Below are 24,573 nucleotides of genomic sequence, written 5' to 3'. Positions count from 1 at the left end.
AAAAGGAAACATAATGAGATTCATGGTTTTGAAGAACCCAGAAGGTAAAGTTAGTTTTCAGTTATGCGGGTGAGTTTCCAGTCTGGGATAAACGCTGAAGCTAGAATGCAAGTTTCCCTTAAAGAGCTTAGCAGCACATGAAGAAATATTTCCCAAGTTGCTATGACATCTATGTGTTTTATTTATTAGTTATTTGTTAGTGAATTATATGGATTAAGTGACAGTTGGACACTTAACAGTTTCTTTGTGTGAAATTTTGGATGTGGTGTGAGATGAACAAAATATACAGAAAATTGATTTTCTCCTGAGCTGAAGTTAATGAGTTTGTTCCACCAGCAGAGGGCTCCCTGTTTAAGCTAATAAAGAGCATGTGTCCTGCAGATGACTTTTCAAAGACAAATTGAATGGGAAAAGACTCGGCTCACACTTTCAGTAATATAATAGAACCTCTATGGTAGCTGATTGTACATATTATAAGAAATTTGAGGCAAAGTTCCCACATCTATTTTAAGACTGGCTTTCTGTAAGTAGAGGGTATATTGCTTTCCAGTGGATAATTCTCTTCTAATACAGAAAACATACTGTTGGACTTGAAAGCATTTTAATCGGAGGTTTTGACATGAAATGTCTTGGGAAGCTAGGAAGGTATGCTTAAGAGAATGATGCTTCCAAGTTTTCTAGCTTTAGAAAGACTATTTTTAAAAGTAGGGCAAGATTATGCAGCTCAGGATATAAGGGTATTCTCTGAACTAACCATATGTCCCCTGTGATCATCTGGCTAGATCTAGAAGATTCACTTCCTGCCCTCCCCCACCCCCACTGGAAAAGTAGTTTTCGTATTATATCCATTGCACCAAAGGAAAGTTTGTAAAAGCACTTCCATCATGAGCTTAGCACTTCAGATACTGCAAGTAATCCTGAAGCTGGTTCCTGCCTGTGTGGATTTTAAGTAGGCACCTAGATCTTCCTTTATCACTGATTGTGACCCCTGGGTCACCTTCCCATACAGAGTCTAAGGGTATTATAGACAGAACCAAAGAAAACCAGAAGGTAGCTTTTTTTTTTATTTAAATAAACATAGAAAACAAAATCAGTTTTGTTGTAGGTGTGAAATCTTTTGTATGTGGCTTAAAAGAAATTAACTTCAGTTTCATTTGTTAATTTTTACTTTCTCTGGCAGAGGGAAGTGAAGAGCGGGGCCAGTGGGGTGGAGAAAAAGGAGGTTAGGACCAGACGTCAGCAGGCTGAGTTCTGGTGCAAACCACTTTACCCCTCTGGATCCAGGAGAGAGAGAAAGTCAGTCAGTCATGAGGGAATTGCTTGAAGTGATCTCTAAACTGCTTCTGGCTTTATAGCTAGTGATTCTGTGATTTTATATTGTGTTACAGTTCTTGGCATAATAGTAAAGTCATCTATGCTGACGCAAGTGAAAATTTGAATTCTAAAATAGTAGCCAACAGCCCTAAGACTGGTCCATTGTAGCTTTCTCAAAGGACAGAAATCCTCTAGAAATGCCATTATCCTTGCCCTCCTATCCTTTGCTCCTGGTAGCTAGCTCCCTGTCATGTGAACCTAAGGTAGACACACCTTTTAATTATCAGTCTTGTGCTCATTTTAAACGTGAGTTGAAATCTACTTAATAAAAATAGCCAGAGAGTGGTTTTCTTTCTTAATCTAGTGGTCGTGAGCATAGTATCCACGCAGTTGCAATAATTTTTCCTAGGAGCCTCTTCTCCTCCTATAGAACATTTTTCAAACCGTTCCCCGCGGAGCTGCTGCCCCACAGGGCTTTCCTGAGACACCTGCGGGGCTGTCTGTGCTAGTGTGTGGGAGGGGGTGGACACGAGCAAGGCACGGTGTTCCGGGCCGTCCTGCGAGGTTCAGGCCTTCACAAGCAAGGCTTTGATTCTATTTTTTGCTGAACTAGCTCAGCCACTTCCTGTGTTTGGCTGCGCATAGTGCCTCGCTTCACTGTGGCCACTTGAGCCCCGCGAGCCGGCGAGCGCGCGCCGCCGCAGCCGGTGAGACTATTTTAGGCCCCCTCACAATGGCCTTCTCATTTCCTCTGCGAAAATGAGCGAGAGGGGCTGGCTGTGGCCACTTGTTAGCCGGTGACAACTTTGACTTTGACTCGGGCTCCCCTCCCCCACCCGAAATCCCTAGCTCAGCAAATATTTGAACCTGCCCAAGTTAATCATGAAGCCGCGATCCTTATCTAAGAGCCGTGCGAGCGCCTGGGCTTTTTCCCTGGCGAGCACAGCACCGGCCGCCAGTGGGTTTCTCAATGGGGAGCTGGCCGTGAGCGGCGCTGCCGGGGCGGCGCGCTCGTCCTGGCCGGCGGCGCGGTGAGAGCCCGGGGACCCGGCGCTGCGCGCGCTCGGCGACCGGTCGGCCCGCGGGGCTGGGCCCGGTGCGGGTGGAATAGCTCTGTGGATTTTCCTTTTTTTTTCACTGTCGGATGCAGGCATTTCAAAGGGAAACCGCTGACATGCATAACCTGCAAAGTAAGTTGCCTTTTATTTGTGCACTTCTGTGCCCCTCGCTGTCTCACTGTTCTGTACTAATGTGAAAGAAACGGTTATTTCTGCAGTTGCCTGCGTGCGTGCGTGCGAGGGAGAGGGAGAGCGTTGCCCGGGGAGGGCAGATGAAAGATTAGGGGAGACACTCCCCCATTTCCTCGAGGGTCATAGTGTGAGGGAAGGATGGGGTTCAGGTTGGAAATGGGGGGTGGTGATTACAGACTGTCAGGACGTGGGTGCCCTGCCAGGCCTGGGAGAGACGTGGAAAATCACTTGCCTCCCTGCCCCCCACCCCGGGTCGGTTTGCCCCACGGGACCCACTAGCGCGACTGGTCTGCACCAACTGCTTCCAGAGGCGTGGGGTGGCCCTGGGCTGTGAGACCGCGTACAGTTGCTCGGAGGACTTGTCCCCCTTCCTTTTGGGGAAGGATCAACATTTTTCTTATACTAAGAATCTTTTTCGGAGTCGTCTTATCCAAGTCCATACCCCACCCCCACCCCTTTTACCATTTTTATGTGAATTTGGGTGTAGGTTTACTTAAACCCTGAGGCAAATAATAGAAAAGTGTGAGAGAGATCCGGAGGGTGGAGGTGGAGTCTGCCTTCCTTGTAAAACTAGAGAGGGGACGCAAATGAAGAGTGCTCAGAGAATGCCTTGCCTTTGCTCTGCAATTTTATATGTTTTATGATTCCAAATTTGATAGAAAGTCTGGGAATAAATTGTAAGAGCTTCCTTGTTCAGTTATAACACAAATGTGTGGCACACATATGCATATATATCACAAAGCCCACTATAGTTTTTTAAATAAGCCACATGTACATGGGAGGGGGTAGCTTTCTCCCCCTTTCCTTCTCTCTGATAATATTGTAAATGTGAAGAGGGACTGGGTCACAATGGACAGGTATGTTAGGCTCCAGTAAAGGTGACAGGATTATAGGTAGAATGGCTTTAAAGAATGAAAATTAATACTTAGCTTTATAGGGGACTTGATTTTTTTTTTTATATTAAATGCTATGAAGGAGGAATAATCTTGGTTCCCAGAGTGAGGCATTTGGAGATGGAGGGGGAAAAGCCCCCCCCCCACAAAGTGATTACATCACTCTGCCCCTCCAGGAGCACTCACACAGAGTGGGTTCATCAGTGAAAAATATTTTGCAAAAGATAACTACCTCTTGCCCACATTCTCATATATGACCTCTTTATTTTGGAAGATGCAACCAGTGTATGGTGGCCAGTCTTGTTAGGAAATACCACTAAAAGTCTCACTAATGGTGACAATTATGTTTTTTATTTCTGCTAATAATAGACATCTTCAATCCTGTAAAGAATTTTCATTGTCATTCCATAGTCTTATTTTGACTTGGCAAAGTTTGGTAGAGGAAGAGATTTTGCCTATACAGTGTCTTTTAATTGCGCTTTCTAATGTGGAGCATTTGTGGCCGTGTTCAAGTCCTGAGTGTTTAGTGACTTACATAGGACTGAAATTGAGTAGCTAGAGTTCTTGATCCTTTCTGCTTGTAATGTATATGGGACGTAGGTAAGGACTGTAAGATATACCTTACATATACCATTTTGATGCTTCTGTAGGATTTTTAGGCCAAGAAATGACCAGACTATCTGTAAGCCCAGATGCACTAGGGGGAAAAACAGCTCCGTGCTGCAGCATATCAGCTTTTGTCACCCTGCCAACGGCGGAACATACCAAGCTGCAAGGAGTAATAAAGAAGGAATTAGAAAACTCACTGCGGAGGAGAACAGTCAAATCAAACACCTTTTTCAAACGATGAACACGTAACACGTTGCAATTCTATTAAATGTAGGTTCTTAGTGAGGTGGGACTGTGTTAGGGCTGGTACAGAAGAGAAATGATGAAGCAGGAGTGGTCTGGTGACATTTTTCTGACTTGATTGGCTGGGGTGTGTGATGTAATAGGTTACAGTGCAGCCCCTTATAGGTTTTAAAATGAATTCCAAGACACCATTACAAAGAAAGCCGGACTCTTTTCTTGTAACTGAGCTCAGCCAAGGAAACTCTCGCACAAATGTACAACACTGTGTGGACTATGGAAGACCTGGATTTAGAATATGCTAAGACAGATATAAACTGTGGCACAGACTTGATGTTTTATATAGAAATGGATCCACCAGGTAATACTGCAGTATTCTTGTAGAAAGCTAGTTAATTTTTTTGGCTTTTTTTTACTTGTTGGCAACTGCTATAACAGATCCTCTTTAGAATACTATTTTTATTATTAAGTTCTAATTTTAAAAAATTAGTTTGATCATAACTTGAAAATTGAATTGTATGACTGCCTGTGGAAGCAAGCTGATCAGGCTGTTTGTGGTAAATGCTTATTCTTACTTGAATGGATATGAATTGAATTCCGGTGACTTTTTTTAATCTAGGTCCTTTGATACTTGGATTATTGTATGTCTTTCCTTTAATTAAAATGATGTATCCTCATGCTGCTTTTCTCTGTTGACAGTGGATAAAAACAGTGTGGTACTTTGCAGTGAGAACACTTGGTTCTTTAGAAAGCATGTAAAATGTAGCAGTGATTGCATCTCAGTTCTCAGTGACCTGAAACTATTCTAAATTCAGTGTTATATTCAGATATTACAGTGAGAAAAGGAGTTTGGCTGTCCATTATCTGGTCCTCATCTTTAGAAAATATTCTTGATAGACTCCTGAAATAATATTTGCATTAATTAAAATAGTAACAGTGCTTTGAAACTTAAAATAAGCCTAGAGTTCTTAGCAAAATTGTTTTCTAAATTATTTTATTCCATTGTTAGCCCTACACCCTGTTAAACTGTGCAGTCTTTTATTTGCCACCACTTGGTAGAGGAATACTGATTTGACATTGAGGAAGAAGGATATGGTTTTTAATCAGTCTTAGCATACAGAGCACAGTTTATCCAATAGAATATTAACATGAATGCTAAAGAGATTTAGGTCACAGAGGAGTGTCTTAAATTGGCTTTTGGCAGAACAGTGCCTGAAATACTAAGACTAAAGAAACCCAGTTCCTCCTCTTAAAACATATTGCTGTGGATGAGCTTTTTCATTCCCTCCACAGCATTTGTGGAGGACAGAAAACTGAATTTGCCTTTTATAATTAAATAAGAGGAAATTAAAGCCAAGTCATGTGACTCCCTCTGCTCGTATGTCTCTGATTTCTTACATTAGAAGGATGTGACCAGGCATGAAACTTTAAGATAACCAAAACCTAGAAGGAGAAAATGATTTACTTGGAAATTCATTCACATAGCCAGCTCCATTTATCACTCAGTCTCTAAGCCAGTCTCCCTTTTTCTTTTGATCCATACTCTGAAAGATTTTTTTCTTAAGAAAACTATCTTCCATGTTTCACAAAATTGTGAATTATTGCTCTGTTTCACAGTTAACTCTGATCTTTTCTAATGGAAATGTTATTTAGCCGAAGAAACTTAGGTCTAATTTTAAATGTTCAACTGTAGTCGGGATTGCAAGCAACTTTTTCTTTCTCCTTAATCTCTACAGCACTGCCCCCGAAGCCACCAAAACCCACCACCGTAGCCAACAACGGTGTGAGTAACAGTATGTCCTTACAAGATGCGGAATGGTACTGGGGAGATATCTCGAGGTAAGGCTACAAAAACTCAAGAGTTTTCACTTGCAGTAGAAAAGCACCAGCTTGCTAAGTTCCATTTTTAGGAAATCAGCCAATGTAAGCATGAAGCATACTTGGTTCTCCTCCAAAGACGACCAGAGAAGTCGCTCAGCACATGAGACTGGGTGCTGGGTGCCACAAGAAATCAAACAAACAGCTGAGAAGTTTCGTATTGACAGAGATGTCAGGGAAGCACCAGGGTGAAGAGGTACTGCCTACAGGCAGAGTGTTAAGTCACTCTCTATTAGGCAGAACTCTCTAAGAACTAATGTTATTACTTGAAACATAACAAAATAAAATGTCATTTTATTTAGTTTTTTGTTTTTGTTTTTTTGTTGTTGTTAAGGGGAGTAAGGACTTGGGTGGAAACCTTTTTGGGACCATGACTTGCTTGTGCTGATTTGTCAGAGTGATGAGTTAAAAAATAGAATTTGTGCCACAGACGCACCAATAGGGAAAGGGGTATGCTTTTTTTTTCTTAAACTCTCATGTACCTGTCTGTATTGACATGAAGGTCATAAAATGTCTGTATAAACAAAAGAATAATTATTAAGCTCTGAAAGTGCAATTAATAAATGTAAATCCATAGGGCCAAGGGGTATTTAGGAGCTCCACTTTGTTTAATTTTGGTGTGAGCCTACAACTGCTCTACAAATAAAGCCCATTCAAACAATGTTCAAACCCTGGAAGTAAGCATCGTCTTGTGTTCTTTTCGCTTCAGGGAAGAAGTGAATGAAAAACTTCGAGATACAGCTGATGGGACCTTTTTGGTACGAGACGCATCTACTAAAATGCATGGTGATTATACTCTTACACTAAGGTGAGTGAGTGAGATAATGTAGCTAACATTGGGGCATACAGGTTCATGACATTAGAACATTTCTTTAAGGAAAATTGTAATGCCACTATTTTTATATTGTAATTACAGGAAAGGAGGAAATAACAAATTAATCAAAATATTTCACCGAGATGGGAAATATGGCTTCTCTGACCCATTAACCTTCAACTCTGTGGTTGAACTAATAAACCACTACCGGAATGAATCTCTAGCTCAGTATAATCCCAAACTGGATGTGAAATTACTTTATCCAGTATCCAAATACCAACAGGTAATCAAAACTGAAACAATCATGTTGTTGTAATATTTAGATAACATTCTGAAGCAAATGAATTGCGTGTAATGGAGTTTGAAGAACTTTACACTTGTGATCAGAAAATTAACAAAAATTACCTGACAGAAAAATCAACAATTGCTGTTGATTAAATGCCTTATCAACTGAATTTTTCTTTTTCTTCCAATCTCTAATCTCCCCAGGATCAAGTTGTCAAAGAAGATAATATTGAAGCTGTAGGAAAAAAATTACATGAATATAATACTCAATTTCAAGAAAAAAGTCGGGAATATGATAGATTATATGAAGATTATACCCGTACTTCCCAGGTGAGTTTTCTGCAAAAATCAGATTAAAATTTCAGAACTCTTAGTTAGAACCAAGCACATGTTATGTTCAGCTTCAAAGAAAATAGAAATGGTTGAGTTTTTGAAAACTCAGTTGGGGGAGAAGTCATTCATTTATGAATTATTGTTGATTATTCTAGTAATTATTCATAGTATCTGCAACCCTGTCAAATGAAGCCTATAAGTATCAGAATAACTAAGTTCCCATGTTAAATGAAGACATTGCTGTGAGTTTAGTTCCTGATTGAAGATTTTTTTTTTTTAGATTGGAAGCTAATAACTGGAAGTTCCACAAACTTCTCTAATCTCTGAAATGGAGACTTAACCAATGTATTACCCTGCCATAAAATGTAGAGGCTACACTTACTGCAGTGACTTAATCTTCTCTAGGCCCTCATGGATCTGGGACCACCAGAGGGAGCAGAGGACAACCTGATACCATAAATTACTGATAGAGTGGAGTGGCATTTTAAAAAGATGAAAACTATAGGAAATTGTCAAGCAATCATCTTTCATAGACTGGGAAAACTCCCAAAGGAAATGTGTACTTCTGTGATACTATTTTAATGGGTTTTTATGAATTAGAGTTCTACCTTGCTAATAGTACTTACTTGCTAGCTTGCTAGGTAGCCATGTCAACCAAATGTCCCAGTTGTAGTGTCTTACAATAAGAGGTGACCTGTCTTGTCAAATTTATGACATTGTCTTATTAACATTGTGTTGCAGGAAATCCAAATGAAAAGAACAGCTATTGAAGCATTTAATGAAACCATAAAAATATTTGAAGAACAGTGCCAAAGCCAGGAGCGGTACAGCAAAGAATACATAGAAAAGTTTAAACGTGAAGGCAATGAGAAAGAAATTCAAAGGTTGGTGAGCCATGAGTGTTTTTCCACCCTCCTTGTGCTAGAGATAACCAAAATCCTCCAAAAATGGTTTAAAGGTGACCTTGTGTTGTTCTGTTCTTTGAATAATTAAGAAACAACAGCAAAAGAAAACTCTTTACCTGCGGAAAAAGGCTGGAAATCCATAGTGAAACTTGCCATAAACTTTGGGAAACCTTCACGATGAACCCAGGTAATTACAGATGCATTTCTCTTGCCTGTAGGATTATGCATAATTATGAAAAGCTAAAGTCTCGAATCAGTGAAATCGTTGACAGTAGAAGAAGATTGGAGGAAGACTTGAAGAAGCAGGCAGCAGAGTATCGGGAGATTGACAAACGCATGAACAGCATTAAACCCGACCTCATTCAGCTGAGAAAGACAAGAGACCAGTATTTGATGTAAGCATTGCAGGCAGAAGCCCACAGGGAACAAGTGGGAATTGCTACAAGTAAGGATAAGTTATGAATGGCATTTTCTTTTTAAAACCATTTTGCAGGTGGTTGACTCAGAAAGGTGTTCGGCAGAAGAAGCTGAATGAGTGGCTGGGCAACGAGAACACTGAAGAGTAAGTATAGTTACTGCAGCTGGGAGGCAGCACAAGAGGTTTTTCAGTTTAGGGAAATGCATGAGTTGCTTTGTTTGCAGAACAAGTGAGGAATTTTACTGAGTTTGGAACATCTTACATAAACTCAGTCTCATTATCCAGAATTTTAAAAAAGGAAATTTTAGCGAAGGAGGATACAGATTTATTTTTTCCCTGTAGTGCTATAAAGTGACACTGGTCATAATAACATCCCTGAACATCTGAAAAATCCCAGCATATTTTTGGAACAGTCAGGAGGGGGAAAAGACCATTTTCTTTCTTACATTTTTAAAGCTTAAGTATATGTTTTGTTTGAATTATTTGAAAACTGGCAGTCCTCCTAGTCAATCAATTTCCTGATCTAAACTGGACAAACAGGATTGTTTAATACCGTCCTCTCTGCCCACACCTAACTTAGAGCAGCTCTTTGTCCAGGGAGGTTACATTGAAGGCTGGACTTGAGAGGAAAAAGCAGGCCAGAGAAGCTGGCTGGGTCTGACCAGTGAACAGGGCCCAACTTTCCTGGTCAGATGGGCAGAACTCGGGTGAAGAGGACCCTCCTAAGGGGGCAGTGGGGTGAGCTGGAGGCTCCCATGTGCTGCATTAAGAAACCTTGTCCCCTGCCCCCACAGCCAATACTCGCTGCTGGAAGATGATGAAGACTTGCCCCACCACGACGAGAAGACGTGGAACGTTGGAAGCAGCAACCGCAACAAGGCTGAAAACCTTCTCCGAGGGAAGCGTGACGGCACCTTCCTGGTCCGGGAGAGCAGTAAACAGGGCTGCTTCGCCTGCTCCGTAGTGTACGTAGTGCCAGCAGGCCCTTTCTCCTGTCAGGTACCCCTGCGGCAGGTGTTTGAGAAAGTTCTCATCTCAGAGACTCTTACAGCGAAGTAACATAGCAGTGGAAAGATAGCAAATATTTTACAATCTCAGCAGCAGTATCCATTAATAGGGTCCAGTAGGGTTCAGTTGGAAGGCTGGGGTTTGGGGCCCAACTCAGCAACTACTTAATCATGAAGGTCTTTTAAGTCTTTTTTTTTTTTTGTGCCTCCCATGGCCAATGGAGTTAGAATCTGAGGTAATTCATAGGAGAGCACCACCACAGATAAGGCACCCTAGTCACTATCCTGGAGCTGAGTATACACAGGAGAAGACATTGCCATCATATGGCATAAATAGTTTGGGGAAGCACTTTGAAAAGTGATTCTGGATCACTAACATCATTTCAGAGAAGTAAGTATCCTCCAGGAATGAATGGTTCTAAAAAGGTACATACTCTGTGATGTACCTCCATTTAAGCAGAGGAATATTCCTACAAGAAAAAATGAAAAGAACTTTGAGTAAGGACAGGGAAGAAAAGAATACAGAGTAAATGCAAAGATGGAGAGGTGTGTGGACACTTTGAGGCTAGCTTGAAAGAAGGACTCTTACTGACAGTTGGAAGCCTGTGCATTCCAGGCATTCTGTCAAGCACATCCTGGACATTATTTCACTTCTCAAAGCCTCCCAGTAACATATACATTCCGATCATATTCCTTTTAAACCATTTTAAAAACACCCCGTGCTGCTGGGCTACCTCCCCAGCCGGTAAATGACAGACCCATGGCCACAGTTAACCCAGGCCTGTTCCCCCACGTGCAGACAGGCCTGCATAGTGTACTTTCTCATGATGATGATTTCATTAAAAACACTTTGCAGAGTCACAAATTGTCCTGGACAAGCTTGACAAACATTTGTTCTCTCTCCTCTCTAGGGTGGACGGGGAAGTAAAGCATTGTGTCATAAACAAGACGGCAACTGGCTACGGCTTTGCTGAGCCCTACAACTTGTACAGCTCCCTGAAAGAACTGGTGCTACATTACCAACACACCTCCCTCGTGCAGCACAACGACTCTCTCAATGTCACACTAGCCTACCCGGTATATGCGCAGCAGAGGCGATGAGGCACTTGCCGTCTAATCCTTCTCCTCAAGTTCAGCCACCCTGAGGCCTCTGAGAAGCGCAGGGCTCCTCTCCAGCCTGACCTGTGAATTGAGCTGCCGAAGCAAAGCCCTCTGACTTCAGATGGGACTCCAGCTTTCGAAAAAAAGTAGTAGAGGAGACATGCAGCCTCGCACTGTGCGATGACCACACATTTCTTATCCGGAGTGCTTATCCTTTCTCTCTCTTTTTTTTTCTGGTTTAATTTAAAGCCACACCACCACACAACACAAAGAGAAAAAGAAATGCAAAAATCTCTGTGCACAGGGACAAAGAGGCCTTTAACCATGGTGCTTGTTAATGCTTTCTGAAGCTTTACCAGCTCAAAGTTGGGACTTGGTAGACTGGAGGGTGGACGGGCCGAAGAGCCCTGGCCCGGGATCACTCGGGCCGGCCTGGGTGTTGCTGTGCACAGTGGACTCAGACACATCGCACTGTGGATTATTTCCTTTTCTAACAAATGAACGATATGTAGCAGAAAGGCCCTTCCGCTCACAAGGGGCACTCACAGGAGAACGTCGGCTCACGTACGTTCGGAGGAAAGTCTGTTGTACCAGGGTGTCAGAAAGTGTTCGGTTCAAACTTTTAGAGGAAAAAAAAACAACCAGCCCCACTAACAGAAAAATGGAGCTTGGAAAACAGGACTGAAAATGACATTCAGTATATAAAATATGTACATAATATTGGATGACTAACTATCAAATAGATGGATTTGTATCAATACCAAATAGCTTCTGTTTTGCTAAAGGCTAAATTCACAGCTCTATGCAATTCTTAATTTTCATAAAGTTGTTCTCTCAGTTTTAAATATCATTTCAGAATAAGCTTCCCCTGCTCCAGTTTTTGTTGCTTAAAAATATTGTCCCTGATTTTTTTTTGTTAATATTCATTTTGTTATTTTTTTTTTTAAGAAATGTACAGGATGCCAGTTTAAAAAAAAATGGCTTCAGAATTAAAACTATGAAATATTTTACAGTTTTCCTTGTACAGAGTACTTGGCTGTTGGCCCAAGGTTAAAAAGTTCATAACAGATTTTTTGGACTAAATGTTTTGTTGGGCAGTGCCTGATAAGCTTCAAAGCTGCTTTATTCAATAAAAAAAAGAAAGATATATGAATATGACAAAGTATTGCTGAGTTCAACAATGTTGTTTCAAGACTCAAAATACGGTACCTGGAAATGTTTGTTTCATAAAGAATTGTGAACTTCTTGAATCTAGGGAGGGGGGACGTGGCAAAGGGCTGTACAGGTGGGGTAGAGGGAGGGGCAGCAAGATTGTATGCACTTTCTCATAATTACAGAGACGTGAGTAACTGCAAAGTTAAGTTGCTTATACTTCAGGCTTTTCCCACTTTGCTAGTTATTATATATTAATAATTACAAACCTACTGGAACTCTAACACAGTGCAGCTGGTCAGATATTTCAGTTCTTAGGAAGGAAGTTAGGCTCACGGAACAGTGTTCCCCTTCGTTTGGAACACTGATTTGAAGGTATAATTGCTACATTTAGAAAATGTGTCTCATTTTAACGTTAGACTACCCATTAAAACCAATATTCATTTTAGAAAAAATGTGAGTTGAATATTTTTATCTGGATATTTGTTATTTTCCTAGCTTTCCGTTTAATTTAGATCATAAAGCACAGAGACATGATCATAACTGTTACTGCTCTGGGCTGTGTAGAGCTCGTTAAACTCATGGCCATTGCAGGAATCATAACAGCCACCCTTCTGTTCATCCAAATAATTGTATGTGTACACTTCACTGTGGGGAAAAGGGGTTTTAGAGCATTCTTTCCAATTTAGGGCAAGAGTGAGGTCTTACTCCCTGATTTCCATGTAGAAAGTGTGTGTGTGTTGGAAGGAATAAAGAATCATTATAATCATGGTCATTACCCTAGGAGATTAAAATGGAATCTTACAATTTCAGTTTTCCTTCTCAACATTAGATTTCATTTCTCTTCCCTTAGAATTCTAGGGTAAGGGTTTTTTTAAATGTTTTTTAATATTACTCCTTTTAAATTTCTTTTGCAAGAATCAGCTTAGCAGCTGACTTAACTAGAGAATGTATTTTTTTCCCTCTTTACATGAAGTTACTCATATCTAGAGCAATAGTCTTATAGCCAGACTGTCAGCCCTCAGATTTGACTGTACTGATCTGACCATCTCCCTCTCATCTCCAAACAATTGATGATTTCCATGGTTTTTGTCTGCGAACATCTGCTTTGGAACTATCTTTCAACACCACTAAGTATAACAATTAGTTATTAAATAGTTTATATAAACTAGGGTTGGTTTGGGATTTTTTTTTTTTTGGTAGCACATCTGTGTATGCTATTAAGTATTTAATTACTAAACTATACAATCTGAGATAGAATGTTTCATTGAAAGCTAATTAAACATTTTTGCTCCACTCTTCACAAAATGACATATTTAGGCACTTGCCTTATTTTTGCATCTTAGAAGCATAAATGCAATTGATTTTTTTTTTAAACAGGAAAGGCAGGATTCATCTTTCCATATCACAGTAAGTTCCAAGATACCTCTGATGTCACGCCTCTGCTGAATGCCTTTTTGTTTGTAGCATGCCCACATTTGTCCTAGATGTTTGACCAGCAGAGCTCCATGGGTTCAGTCATCTAACATCATTGTCTGAGTGACTCACAAGTATGAATGGATACAGCAGAGGCATTCCTAAATACATGCTTTTGTCCATGCATTGATATTCCCCACCCAGTGTAGCATCCTAAAGATAAAAACCAGAAGCAAAGCGTGCTGCAGAGAGACTGTGATAGGGCTGTATAAGTGGGAGCTGATACCACACACGAGAGAAAAAGTCATAACCAGGTGAAAAGGCAAAAAGCACGTGTTGGCAACATCTGACTTCACAGCCCTTGATATATGTATATATGTATATGTGCATGGACTGTGTTTCCAGTACACCTTTTCAGCAAAAACAAATCCACAGTCCTTGAGTTCAAGTACATAACAAGCATATGTCTAGTACTATTCTCGTATATGTGTACGGGTTGTGTTTCTTTGAAGTTGCTTTGTTTTGTCTTATAAAGGTGAAAATTGCTTGCAAGTGAAGTGAGAAGTTCATAATTCTTTGGCTTTTTTTGTTTTTAAAAGTACTTTTGAGGAGCTGGTCTGGATGACTCGCTTAACTTGGAAATCCGCGTTTTCAGTGTGCCGAGTCAAAATGTGTTTATGTGAGCTGTCACTGTGGGGAACCCATTGCTTTGTCATATATAGCTGGTTATAAACTAGTAATGTGTTTGGGAAGTCCTACTGATATTCCTTACTGGGAGAAAAATTCTGCTGGTTTTAACAACTGCTTTTGCTATGCATGGTATTCAAGTAGTTGGAAAGCAGACCCTGAAACTTGAGTGCAGGGTCATTTTGAGAAAGGGGCAGTTTAAAGCACAATGCCTCACATGGGACAAAGTTCCAAAATGCCAAATTCTAATTTCTTCAAAATCTAGTTATATAAAATACTAGTATTATGAGTAAGGAGGGAACAGAATTGGGCTCACTGAAAACACTATCCAACTTAACATTAAACTTGTCACCATGAGATAGCATTAGCTGCCCAGGATGCTGCTATTTAAAAAAAAGTTGGGGGTGGGGTGCAAAACAAAAAAACCATTTATATGTGTGTATTTTTTAAAGCTACAATCTGTTCAATGTTTTTACAAATCTGTTTATATGACATTGTTAAAATAAAGTTGGTCTTTTGACGAGAGGGAGGATGTCATGGTCAATTGTAATTTTGCCTTTACAAGGCAATCAGGGTGGGGGGTGGGGGGATGTGCCTCCTTGACATTTGTTCAAGCTATAGATTCAATGGAGCTATGTCTTGTTGTTTTAAGTTGCTTTAATGCATTGTATTAGGTCTTCAAACAGAATAAAGGTTGTTTTGAAAGTTAAGTTATGGTTTGAAATTTCAGTTATCACCTAAGAAGTATTTCTAAATGGCTCTCTTACTCTTTTGGTTAATAAAGGTCACTGCTGTTGCTATAGCCTCCCACCCACCCACCCTCTTTCATTCTGTTGTCACATCATCTCATTTTTGTAAACTGAGAAAGACACTGAGAGTGGTCTCATGACTGACAGCCCAACATTCTTTACATAATTTCACTGCATCTTTAATGAAGAAGAGAAATACCTCTAGGTGATGTCATTTCAAGGCATGAACTTACTCTTAAGGAAACAGTAGCCACTGTCCCTCAGTCCCTCCCACTTACAAACAAACTGGTTTGTTCAGTAGCTGGTTTGGACTCTGTTCTGCAGCCTGCATATTTTGAACACTCAGTGCATAGATGGTCTGAGGCACTGGGCAGCACCCAAAGCTGTGACATGGGGCTGTAGACAGGGAGCTAAAAAACACTCCAAATTCGTAGTCTACACTATAGCATTTGGTCAATATATACGAACATCCCTAATAGGGAATCATTTCCCCTTGTTTCTATTGCTGAATAAATTTATGAGGATGCCACTTTGCACGTATATGGTACTCAACATGTAGGCACAGTGAGGGTCCTAGAAGGTCCACTCATGGAGATGAGGCACATACATGTAGTCATGGCAACAATGACTAACATACAGAGTATGGTAGTAACTGAGATTCGTTTCCTGCTTTTCCCCGGCTTTGTTCTGTATCACAGAGAACTATATTCCCAGGGCCTTTTGCCCTCTGGCTTCTAGGTACTGGGTCTCCTCCCTGGCTCCAGCTCCTGCCGACAGTCCCTTTGGGGTCTGAGCAGCCCCACTGTGCTCTCTCAGTAGAAGCCTCTGGTTTCTGAGCTCTCACAACAGTGCCTCCTATCTTCACTCTAGGCCAAGGGGTGGTAGCAGCTTTCTACTGTTGGGAACGCTATGGTTTCCCTCACCACCCATTTGGTTTCTCAGCCCTTTTATCCCATGAGTTACCCGTTCTCTTTATTCAATCCTCTCTATAATAGCTATACTAATTTCTTTTTTCCTGACTGGTCTCTGATTGACAGACCAAGTGAAATCATTAAACACTTCATATGCATTATCTGATTTAATCCTTCCACAATTATGAGTTAGAAGACAATATTCCCATTCTATGGATAAGAAAGCTAAAGTATTGACATTAAATGGCTTACTAAGATCCTGCAGCATCTGGAGCAGAGAGTAGAATTCCTGGGCAGTCTGGCTCATGCCAGAGTTCTTCACCCCAATGCTCTAACAGCCTTCTCATGGGAAATGCACTAGAAAGTGAAGAGGAAAGTTTACTAGTCACTCTTCCTGCTGCAGATCTAACCATGTGTCTCACAACTGGTAGACAGCGCACAAGGGACCCCTAATGAATGGCAGGAAATGGCATGGGTTTGCCCAGGACCGGGGGTTCCCAAAATGTGGTCCTAGAATAACAGCTTTGGAAAACTATTAGAGGTGCAACTCTGAGGGCCCCACCCCTAACCTAGTAAATTCGAGAGACAGACCTAGCAATCTGTTTCAATAAGCTCTCCAGGTGATTTTAATGCACACTAAAGTTTGATAATCACTACTTCAAATGATCTGATTATTGAAATAGTACTTGTAATATTTTAATTAAAAGCCACTACCATTAATGAATAATATAAATACATTTTACTTTATGATATAATTTAACTCATAGCATAGACTCTGGAAAGATAATAGACTGATGTACAGTGTAGGAGACGCAACCTGGTCTTAGCTCTGTCTTTAACCAGCTCTGGGAACTTGACCAACTCAGTCCACCTGTCTAGGCCTATAGCTCTTTATCTGTAAAGTAAGGTTATGAGTCTAGTCTTCAGGACTTTGAGAACATACGTTCAGATTAGGTGTAATGAATGAGACTACTCAATTCCCTAGTTCTCTATTCATAACATGGCTACAATTATAGTCCATAACATGACTGGTGACTGCAGACAACTACAGGTGATTAAGTACTGGTCCTTTGTGTTGTCAGTGACAATGGCCAAGAAAGCATTAGCAACACTAGGGGCCACTTAGCTTGCTGATATCTCAAAACTACACTTCAGGTGAACAACTTCAGTGTTCTAGAACACTGGAACACCCCTCCCCCACCCAGCACACATGCCGCAGGGACCAAGACAGACTGCATTAGGCAAGTAAGAGTAATGGCTACACACCGACCACACTGCCCACTCCCAGGCCAGCACAGCACCACATGAAGCTCTCCCAAGCCTGTGGTTCCTTCAGTGGGAAGAGAGAGCCTAGGAGTGATATCCAGCCTCCACAGCATTGTGAGTTGTTTCTTGGGAGCCTCTACTCTGATTTTGCCCTGTGGAGATCATAGGGGAATCTGTGAGGCTCAACCACTGGGAATCTGGTTGCAACAGAAGATGGGGATGGGCTTCAAACAACCAGCACTTGGATATTGGCAGACTGATTTCTACCTCCAGAGCCACATAGTAGTCTAACCATTGGCTTTGCTTATCTGAAAAACCATGTCCAGGTGCAGTTTGACCAGAGTACTTGTCAGGGTGTAGGTCTGCCTAGTTCAGCTCCTCAGACAAGACGTCTTGCAGGCCTGGAGCCTGGTCTGTACACACCCAGGCAGAAAGCCTGAGTCACAGCCCAGTCCACTACAGAAAGTGGCCTTCAGGCCCATCTGACAGGAGAGGCTGGTGAGAACACCTGAACGCTCTGTAACCCAGCAGCCCTGCACCCGAGAGGTGGGCAGAGCCGACTGCCCACAGAGCAGTCTGTAGTCTTGTTTGCCAGGGAGCTTGGGGCACAGGTCACCTTGTTTTAAGACCACAAGCAAACAGCCATAGTGGCCGTGGAGCTACTTCTCCCACTGCTCCAGGCCAGGAAACTATTCATAACCCTTCTTATCCTGAACACAGCCTTCAGCCTATCAAACTAGGGAAACCTACCAGAGCCCACAGTAGTTAAGCCCTTGTCACAGCCCTGATTATAGTAGCACTTGAACAGAGAGCACAGCCTGTGGCTCTGCCTGTCTGCAGAGCAAAACTGGTGGCCTCACCAGACCAGGATGTTCAGTACATATTCTTGCGTGGTTCAGGACCCCAAACAATGAGTTGAAAGGCCCTGGGTCCCATCCTGCTACCCTTCCAGAGCCGACCAGAGGAGCCAGGCAGCCGTGGAGCTCATCCCACAGCCTCACATGGGCCGGAAACCAAGCCAGCAGTGCTATCCAGCTGTTCTCAGCCAGTGGCAAACACCCCTGCCCTGGCCTCACAGCTCAAACAGTTGCCTCACCCAAAAATAAACCCTAATACCAGGCCCCACCTGCCCAGGGACATTACTATCAGTCAAGTCCAGAAACCCAAACTGAGCTGATTGGTAAAGAACTGTCTCTGCCAAAGAGAATCTGTAGTCTGGAAGAGGAGATCACTACTCAAATGTGCAGACACCAATATAAGGAGGCAAGGATCACAAAAAATTGGGTAAATAAGATGCCATCAAGGAACCCCGTAAAGCCCTAACAACTGACCCTGAAGAAACAGAGACCTACAATTGTCAGAAAAGAATTCAGAATAATCCCCTTGAAGAAGTTTAGTGAACTATAAAAACACAGCTAAATGAAATTAGGAAAACAATGCATGAAAATAAAATGAGAAGTTCAACAAAGAAATAGAAACCATCAAAAATACAAGCAGAAATCCTAGATCTGAAAAATACAATAATTGAAATGAAGAATTCAATAAAGACCTTCAAAAGTGGACTTAACCATGCAGAAGAAAGAATCAGAGACTTGGAAGACAAGACATTTGCTCCAGTCAGAGGAGCAAAAAGAAAAAGAAAAAGAGTGAAGAAAGCCTATAGGATATAATTCACATTGTGGAAAGTCCAGAAGAAGTGAAATAAGAGGGGACAGAAAGTATACTTAGAGTAATAATCCTAAAAATGCCCCAAATCTGTTGAGAGAAATAGATATCAGGTCTCAAAAGGCCCAAATGGCCTCAAAAAGGTTGAATCTAAATAGATCTAAAATCAGACACATTATAATTAAATTGCCAAAAGCCAAAGATGAAAGAATTTTAAAAGCATCAAGAGAAAGAAAGAAGTTGCATACAAGGCAACACCCATAAAACTACCAAAGTATTTATCAACAGAAACTTCTCAGGCCAGGAAAAAAATGGGATGATATATTCAAAATATTACAAGGAAAACAAGTGTCAACAAATACTATACCTGGAGGTACAAGCAACACTGCAGAAAGAGCCTGAACTCACCTCCTCCTATATACACACTATTGCTCCTGAAGAAGAGCAATTGCTCCTGAAGAACTGAGGGCTCAGTGAAACTTCTACACAACAAAGGTTAGAAACCACATAAAAAATGGAAGGAGAGACAGAGACATGACAATAACGAGAATCTCATCCCCAACACGGTGACTGGCAGTAGAGACCTGCATGCAGATTTGCCTGCCCTGGGACACAGGAAAAACAAACATGGTTTAACAAACAACTAGACTATATAAGTGAAAGCAGCTGATTTACTAAACTAGAGCACCTGCCAAATGGCAGCGAACTGTTGGAATTCTCCCCAGGATTGGAGGGGATGGTAAGCACCTTTGTTTATGTCCCCTGTCACACTGATAGCACAAATTCAGGGTCCAGACACCTAACTCAGTGAGCCCAAGGCCCCAATCCCACACCAGTCCAGATGCCTCCTGAGGAACCCCCATCCCCCGCACCCAAATGTTCCTGCCCAAGATCCCACACTCCCACCCATGCAGTGCCAGCAGAGTGCACAGCAGGACACCCTTGGCCCATGCTCTCTTGGCCTCCAGCCCTCCTGCCAGGGTTCCCCATGCCCAGGGCACACCTGGACATAATGGCCAATGTCCATCCAGCCTCTGGCCCTCCTGACAGGGTGCCCTCTGCTGTCTACACCTGCCCAGCCTCCAACAAGGTACACACCATCTACCCAGGGGACAGTCCTACATGAGGCCACTCCCTCAAGACTAGGAGAGGTAGCTGTTTCACCTAATTCATAGAAACAAACACAGAAAGACAAACAAAATGAAGAGACAGAGAACATACTCCAAATGGAAAAATACAACAAAACTTCAGAAAAAGAACAAATTGAAACTAAGTTAAGCAATCTACCTGATACAGAGTTCAACATAATAGTTATAAAGATACATACCAGACTTAAGAGCAGATGAATTCAGGACTTCAAGAAAGACAAAATATAAAAAAATCAGAGTTGAAGAATACAATAAATGAAATGAAAAATACACTACAGGGAATCAGCAGCAGATAAGAGGATGCAGAAGAATGAACCAGCAATCTGGAAGACAGAGTAATAGAAAGGAATCCAATCACAGTGCTAAAGAAAGTCATCACTCACAAGTTGGACAGCAAAAAGAAAATTTTTTAAATGATGGTAAGGGACCCCTGGGCAACATCAAACATACTAACATTCACATTATACAAGTTCCAGAAGTAGAAGAGAGAAAGAGGTGTAAAACTTAGAAAGTAGCTGAACATGTCCCTAAACAAGCAAAGGAAACAGACATCCAGGCCCAGGAAGCACAGAGTGCCCCAAACAAGATGAATCCAAGAGGGTCCAAAGCAATAAGAATTAAAGTGCCAAAGATTAAAGATAAAGAGGGACTCTTTAAAGCGACAAGAGAAAAATCAATTAGTTACATACACGGGAAACCCCATAAGGTTATCAGCTAATTTTTTAGAGGAAACTCTATTGGTTAAAAGGAAGTGGCGTGATTTATTCAAAGTGCTAAAAAGAAAAAAAAAAAAGGTATAATCAAGAGCACTCTCCCTGGCATGGTTATCATTCAGAACTGGAAAGACAAAGAGCTTTTCAGATAAACACAGATTAAAGGAGTTTGCCACCTAAACCAGCCTAACAAGTAATGTTAAAGGGACTTTTTTTTTAAGTGGAAAAGAAAAAGCCAGAACTAGTAGAAAATTATGAAAATAAAAAATTTAACTGGTAAAAGCAAACATATAGTAAAGGCAGTAGATCAATCACTTACAAACTAGTATGAAGATTAAAAGACAGATGTAGTGAAGTCAATTATATCTAAAAATTAGTTAAGGAAATTAAAGTGTGAAACAATGCATTATACATAAAAAGGAAGGAGAAGCAGATGTAGTATAAGAGAAAGGATTCCAACTGTAACACTGAAGAAAGTCGTGACTCACAAAGGAAGAGAGCAAGAGAAGAAGGAACAGAGAATGACAAAAATAAACATAAAACAATGAACAAGATGGCAATAAATACATACCTATCAATAACTATTCTAAATGTGAATGGTCTAAATGCTACAGTCAAAAGACAGAGTGACTAAATGGGAAAAAAAACAAGACCCATCTGTAAGTGATTCACTTCAGATCTAAAGACACACACAGACTGAAAGAGAAAGCTGGGGAAAAGAAATTCCATGCAATTGGAAGTGAAAAAAGCACTGGATAACAATATTTACACCAGACAAAAGAGACTGTAACAAGAGACAAGGATATCACATAATGACAAAGGATTCAATTCAGCAAGAAAATAAAACGGTTGTGAATATCTATGCACCTAACAGGTGCACCTAAATGTATAAAGCAAATATTAATAGGCATAATATAGAAATTAACAGTAATACAGTAATAGTAGAGGATTTTAACACTCCACACACTTCAATGCATAGATCATCCAGAGAGAAAAATCAATAAAGACAGGATCACTAGATCAAATGGAGTTAACAGATATATATAGAACACTCCAACCAAAAACAAAAGAATACTCATTCTTTTCAAGTGCATGTGGAACATTCTCCAAGATAGACTACATGTTGGATCACATAACAAGTCTTAATAAATTTAAGAAGACTGAAATCATATCAAGCATCTTTTCCAACTGCAATGGGATGAAGCTGGAAATCAATTACAAGAATAAAACTGAAAAAAATGCAAACATATGGAGGTTAAATAACATAATGAAAAAATACCTGGGGACTAATGAAAATAGAAGCACAACATTTCAAAATCTTTGGGACACAGCAAAAACAGTTCTAAGAGGGAAGCTTATAGTGAGTGACACAGGCCTACTTCAAGAAACAAGTAAAAGCTCAAATAAACAATCTACTCTCACACCTAAAGGAACAAGAAAAACAAAGCCCAAAGTTAGTAGAAGAAAGAAATAATAAAGATCAGAGCAGAAATATATGAAATAGAGACTAAAAATAGATCAATGAAACTAAGAGCTGGCTCTTTGAAAATATAAACAAAATTGGTTAACCTTTATTTATCCAGACTCATCAAGAGAAAATTCAAATAAAATCAGAAATGAAAGGAGACATTACAATTGACACCATAAAAATCCAAGGATTATAAAAGATTATTATAAATAATCATATGCCAACAAATAGGACAACCTGAAAGAAATATAGATTCCTAGAAACATGAAACCTCCCAAGACTAAACCAAGAAGAAATAGAAAATAAAAACAGACTGAATACTAGTAACACATTTGAATTAGGATCAAAAAACTCCCTCAAACAAAGTCCACAACCAGATGTCTTCACAGATGAATTCTACCAAACATGTAAAGAGTTAATACCTTTCCTTTTCAAATAGTTCAAAAAAATGGAATAGGAATGCTTACAAATTTATTCTACAAGGGCAGCATTACTCTGATACCAAAACCAAAGGCACTACCAAACAAAGAAAAATTATAGATGAACCTAGATGCAAAAATCCTTAACAAAATATTTGCAAACCACTGAAAATTTTTTTAAATAATTCAATTAAAAAATGCATAGAGGACCTGAATAGACATTTTTCCACAGCATACAGATGGCCTATAGACACATGAAAAGATGCTCAACATTGCTAATCATCAAGGAAATACAAACCAAAACCATAATGAACTATTACCTCACACCAGTCAGAATGGCTAGTATCAAAAAGACAAGAACTAACAAGCATTTGTGGGGATGTGGAGAAAAGGGAACACTGGTGCACTGCTGGTAGGAATGTAAATTGGTGCAGCCACTATGGAAAACAGTATGAAAGTTCCTCAAAATATTAAAAATAGAAATACCCAGTAATTCCACTTCTGGGTATTTACTCAAAAAAAACAAAATCACTTTTTTGAAAAGATACATGCACCTCTATTATTATGGCAGCATTATTCACAATAGCCAATATATGGAAGCAACCTAAGTGTCCATTGATAGATGAATGGATAAACAAGATGTGGTAGATACAAACAATGGACTTTTATTCAGCCATAAAAATAATAAGGAAATCTTTCCATTCACAACAACATGGATAGACCTAGTGGGTATTATACTAAGTGAAATAAATTGAGAGAAAGACAAATACCATATGATTTCACTTATATGTGGGATCTAAAACATAGAACAAACAAATATAGCATAAATAGACTCATAAGGAACAAACTGGTGGTTGCTATGGGGAGTGAAACAGGTTAGAGAGAGAGAGGTATGAACTTCCAATTATAAAATATGTAAGTCAATGGGGATGAAAATAATAGCATAGGGAATATAGTCATTAATATTGTAATAACTTTGTATGGTGACAAATGGTAACTACACTAATTGTGGTAAGCAGTTCATAATATATTTGTTGAGTCACTGTTGTATACCTGAAACCAATCTTATATATCAACTATACTTGAGTCAAAAGTTAGGTGGGACAGCCACTTTGGAAAACAGACTGGCAGTTTCTCAAAAGTTAAACTAGAGTTAACATTTGACAGAGCAATTCCAGTCCTAGAGATCCAAGAGAATTGAAAAAGCAGCAAAAATTTTGTGTACTAATGTTCATAACAGCACCATAATAGCCAAAAAGTGGACAGCCCAGATGTTCATAAGCTGATGAATAGATAAACAAAATGTGATACATCCATACAATAGAACATTACTGAGCCATAAAGGAAAATGAAGTTATATATCCTATAACATGGGTGACCCTTGAAAACATTATGCTAAATGAAAGACACTAGTCACAACAGGCCACATATATGGTGTGATTCCATTAATATGAAATGTTCAGAGCAAGCAAATCCAGAGACAGAAAGTAGATCAGTGGTAACCTAAAGTGGGCAATGATCAGGAGGTGATAACCAAAGGAAAACAGGGTTTTTTTGTGGGGGGCGGGGGAGACAATGAAAATGTTTGAAAATCAACTGTGGTATGTGATGATTGCTTAACTCTGTGAATATACTAAAAACCAGTTAATTGTACACTTTAACTGGGTAAATTGCATGCTATGTGAATTTTATCTCAATAAAGATGTTTACTAAATATAGTATACCCAGCAAAGCGGTCCTTCAAAAATGAAGAAGGAATAAAGACTTTCCTGCACAAACGAAAGCTGAGGGAATGCATCACCATTAGACTTGCCTTACAAGAAATACTAGAGTTCTCTGAGTGAAAATAAAAGGACACTAATTAACACCATAAAAATGTAAGAAGGCAGTAATGGTAAACATACAGTCAGAATTGGTTTCTGTAATGTAGTA

At 40.2% G+C, this 24,573-nt stretch overlaps 1 protein-coding gene across 4 annotated transcripts in view; it reads left to right on the top strand.

Annotated features, from left to right (window-relative positions):
- The window catches only part of PIK3R1 (phosphoinositide-3-kinase regulatory subunit 1), an 89,692-nt gene extending 74,680 nt beyond the window's left edge, over positions 1–15,012 (top strand). Inside the window, exons 1-10 of one of the 4 annotated variants that reach the window (XM_017649514.3) lie at positions 1,966–2,504; positions 6,043–6,145; positions 6,894–6,992; positions 7,101–7,281; positions 7,488–7,613; positions 8,358–8,500; positions 8,740–8,916; positions 9,015–9,083; positions 9,734–9,904; positions 10,858–15,012. In XM_017649514.3, coding sequence (XP_017505003.1) covers positions 2,459–2,504; positions 6,043–6,145; positions 6,894–6,992; positions 7,101–7,281; positions 7,488–7,613; positions 8,358–8,500; positions 8,740–8,916; positions 9,015–9,083; positions 9,734–9,904; positions 10,858–11,047 — 1,305 coding nt within the window. In that variant the 5' untranslated portion in view covers positions 1,966–2,458 and the 3' untranslated portion in view covers positions 11,048–15,012. Of the gene's footprint in view, positions 1–1,965; positions 2,505–4,133; positions 4,337–4,377; positions 4,668–6,042; positions 6,146–6,893; positions 6,993–7,100; positions 7,282–7,487; positions 7,614–8,357; positions 8,501–8,739; positions 8,917–9,014; positions 9,084–9,733; positions 9,905–10,857 lie in introns of those variants that run through there. The other 3 variants (XM_037026115.2, XM_017649513.3, XM_037026114.2) reach the window with 3 other exon arrangements.
- The last annotated feature ends 9,561 nt before the right edge of the window (positions 15,013–24,573 follow it).

The sequence above is a fragment of the Manis javanica genome, chromosome 1 (assembly GCF_040802235.1).
Source record: "Manis javanica isolate MJ-LG chromosome 1, MJ_LKY, whole genome shotgun sequence".
Classification (NCBI taxonomy): Eukaryota; Metazoa; Chordata; class Mammalia; order Pholidota; family Manidae; genus Manis; species Manis javanica.
Note: the sequence above shows the minus strand (reverse complement) of the source record. Positions and strands in the feature narration are given on the sequence as shown.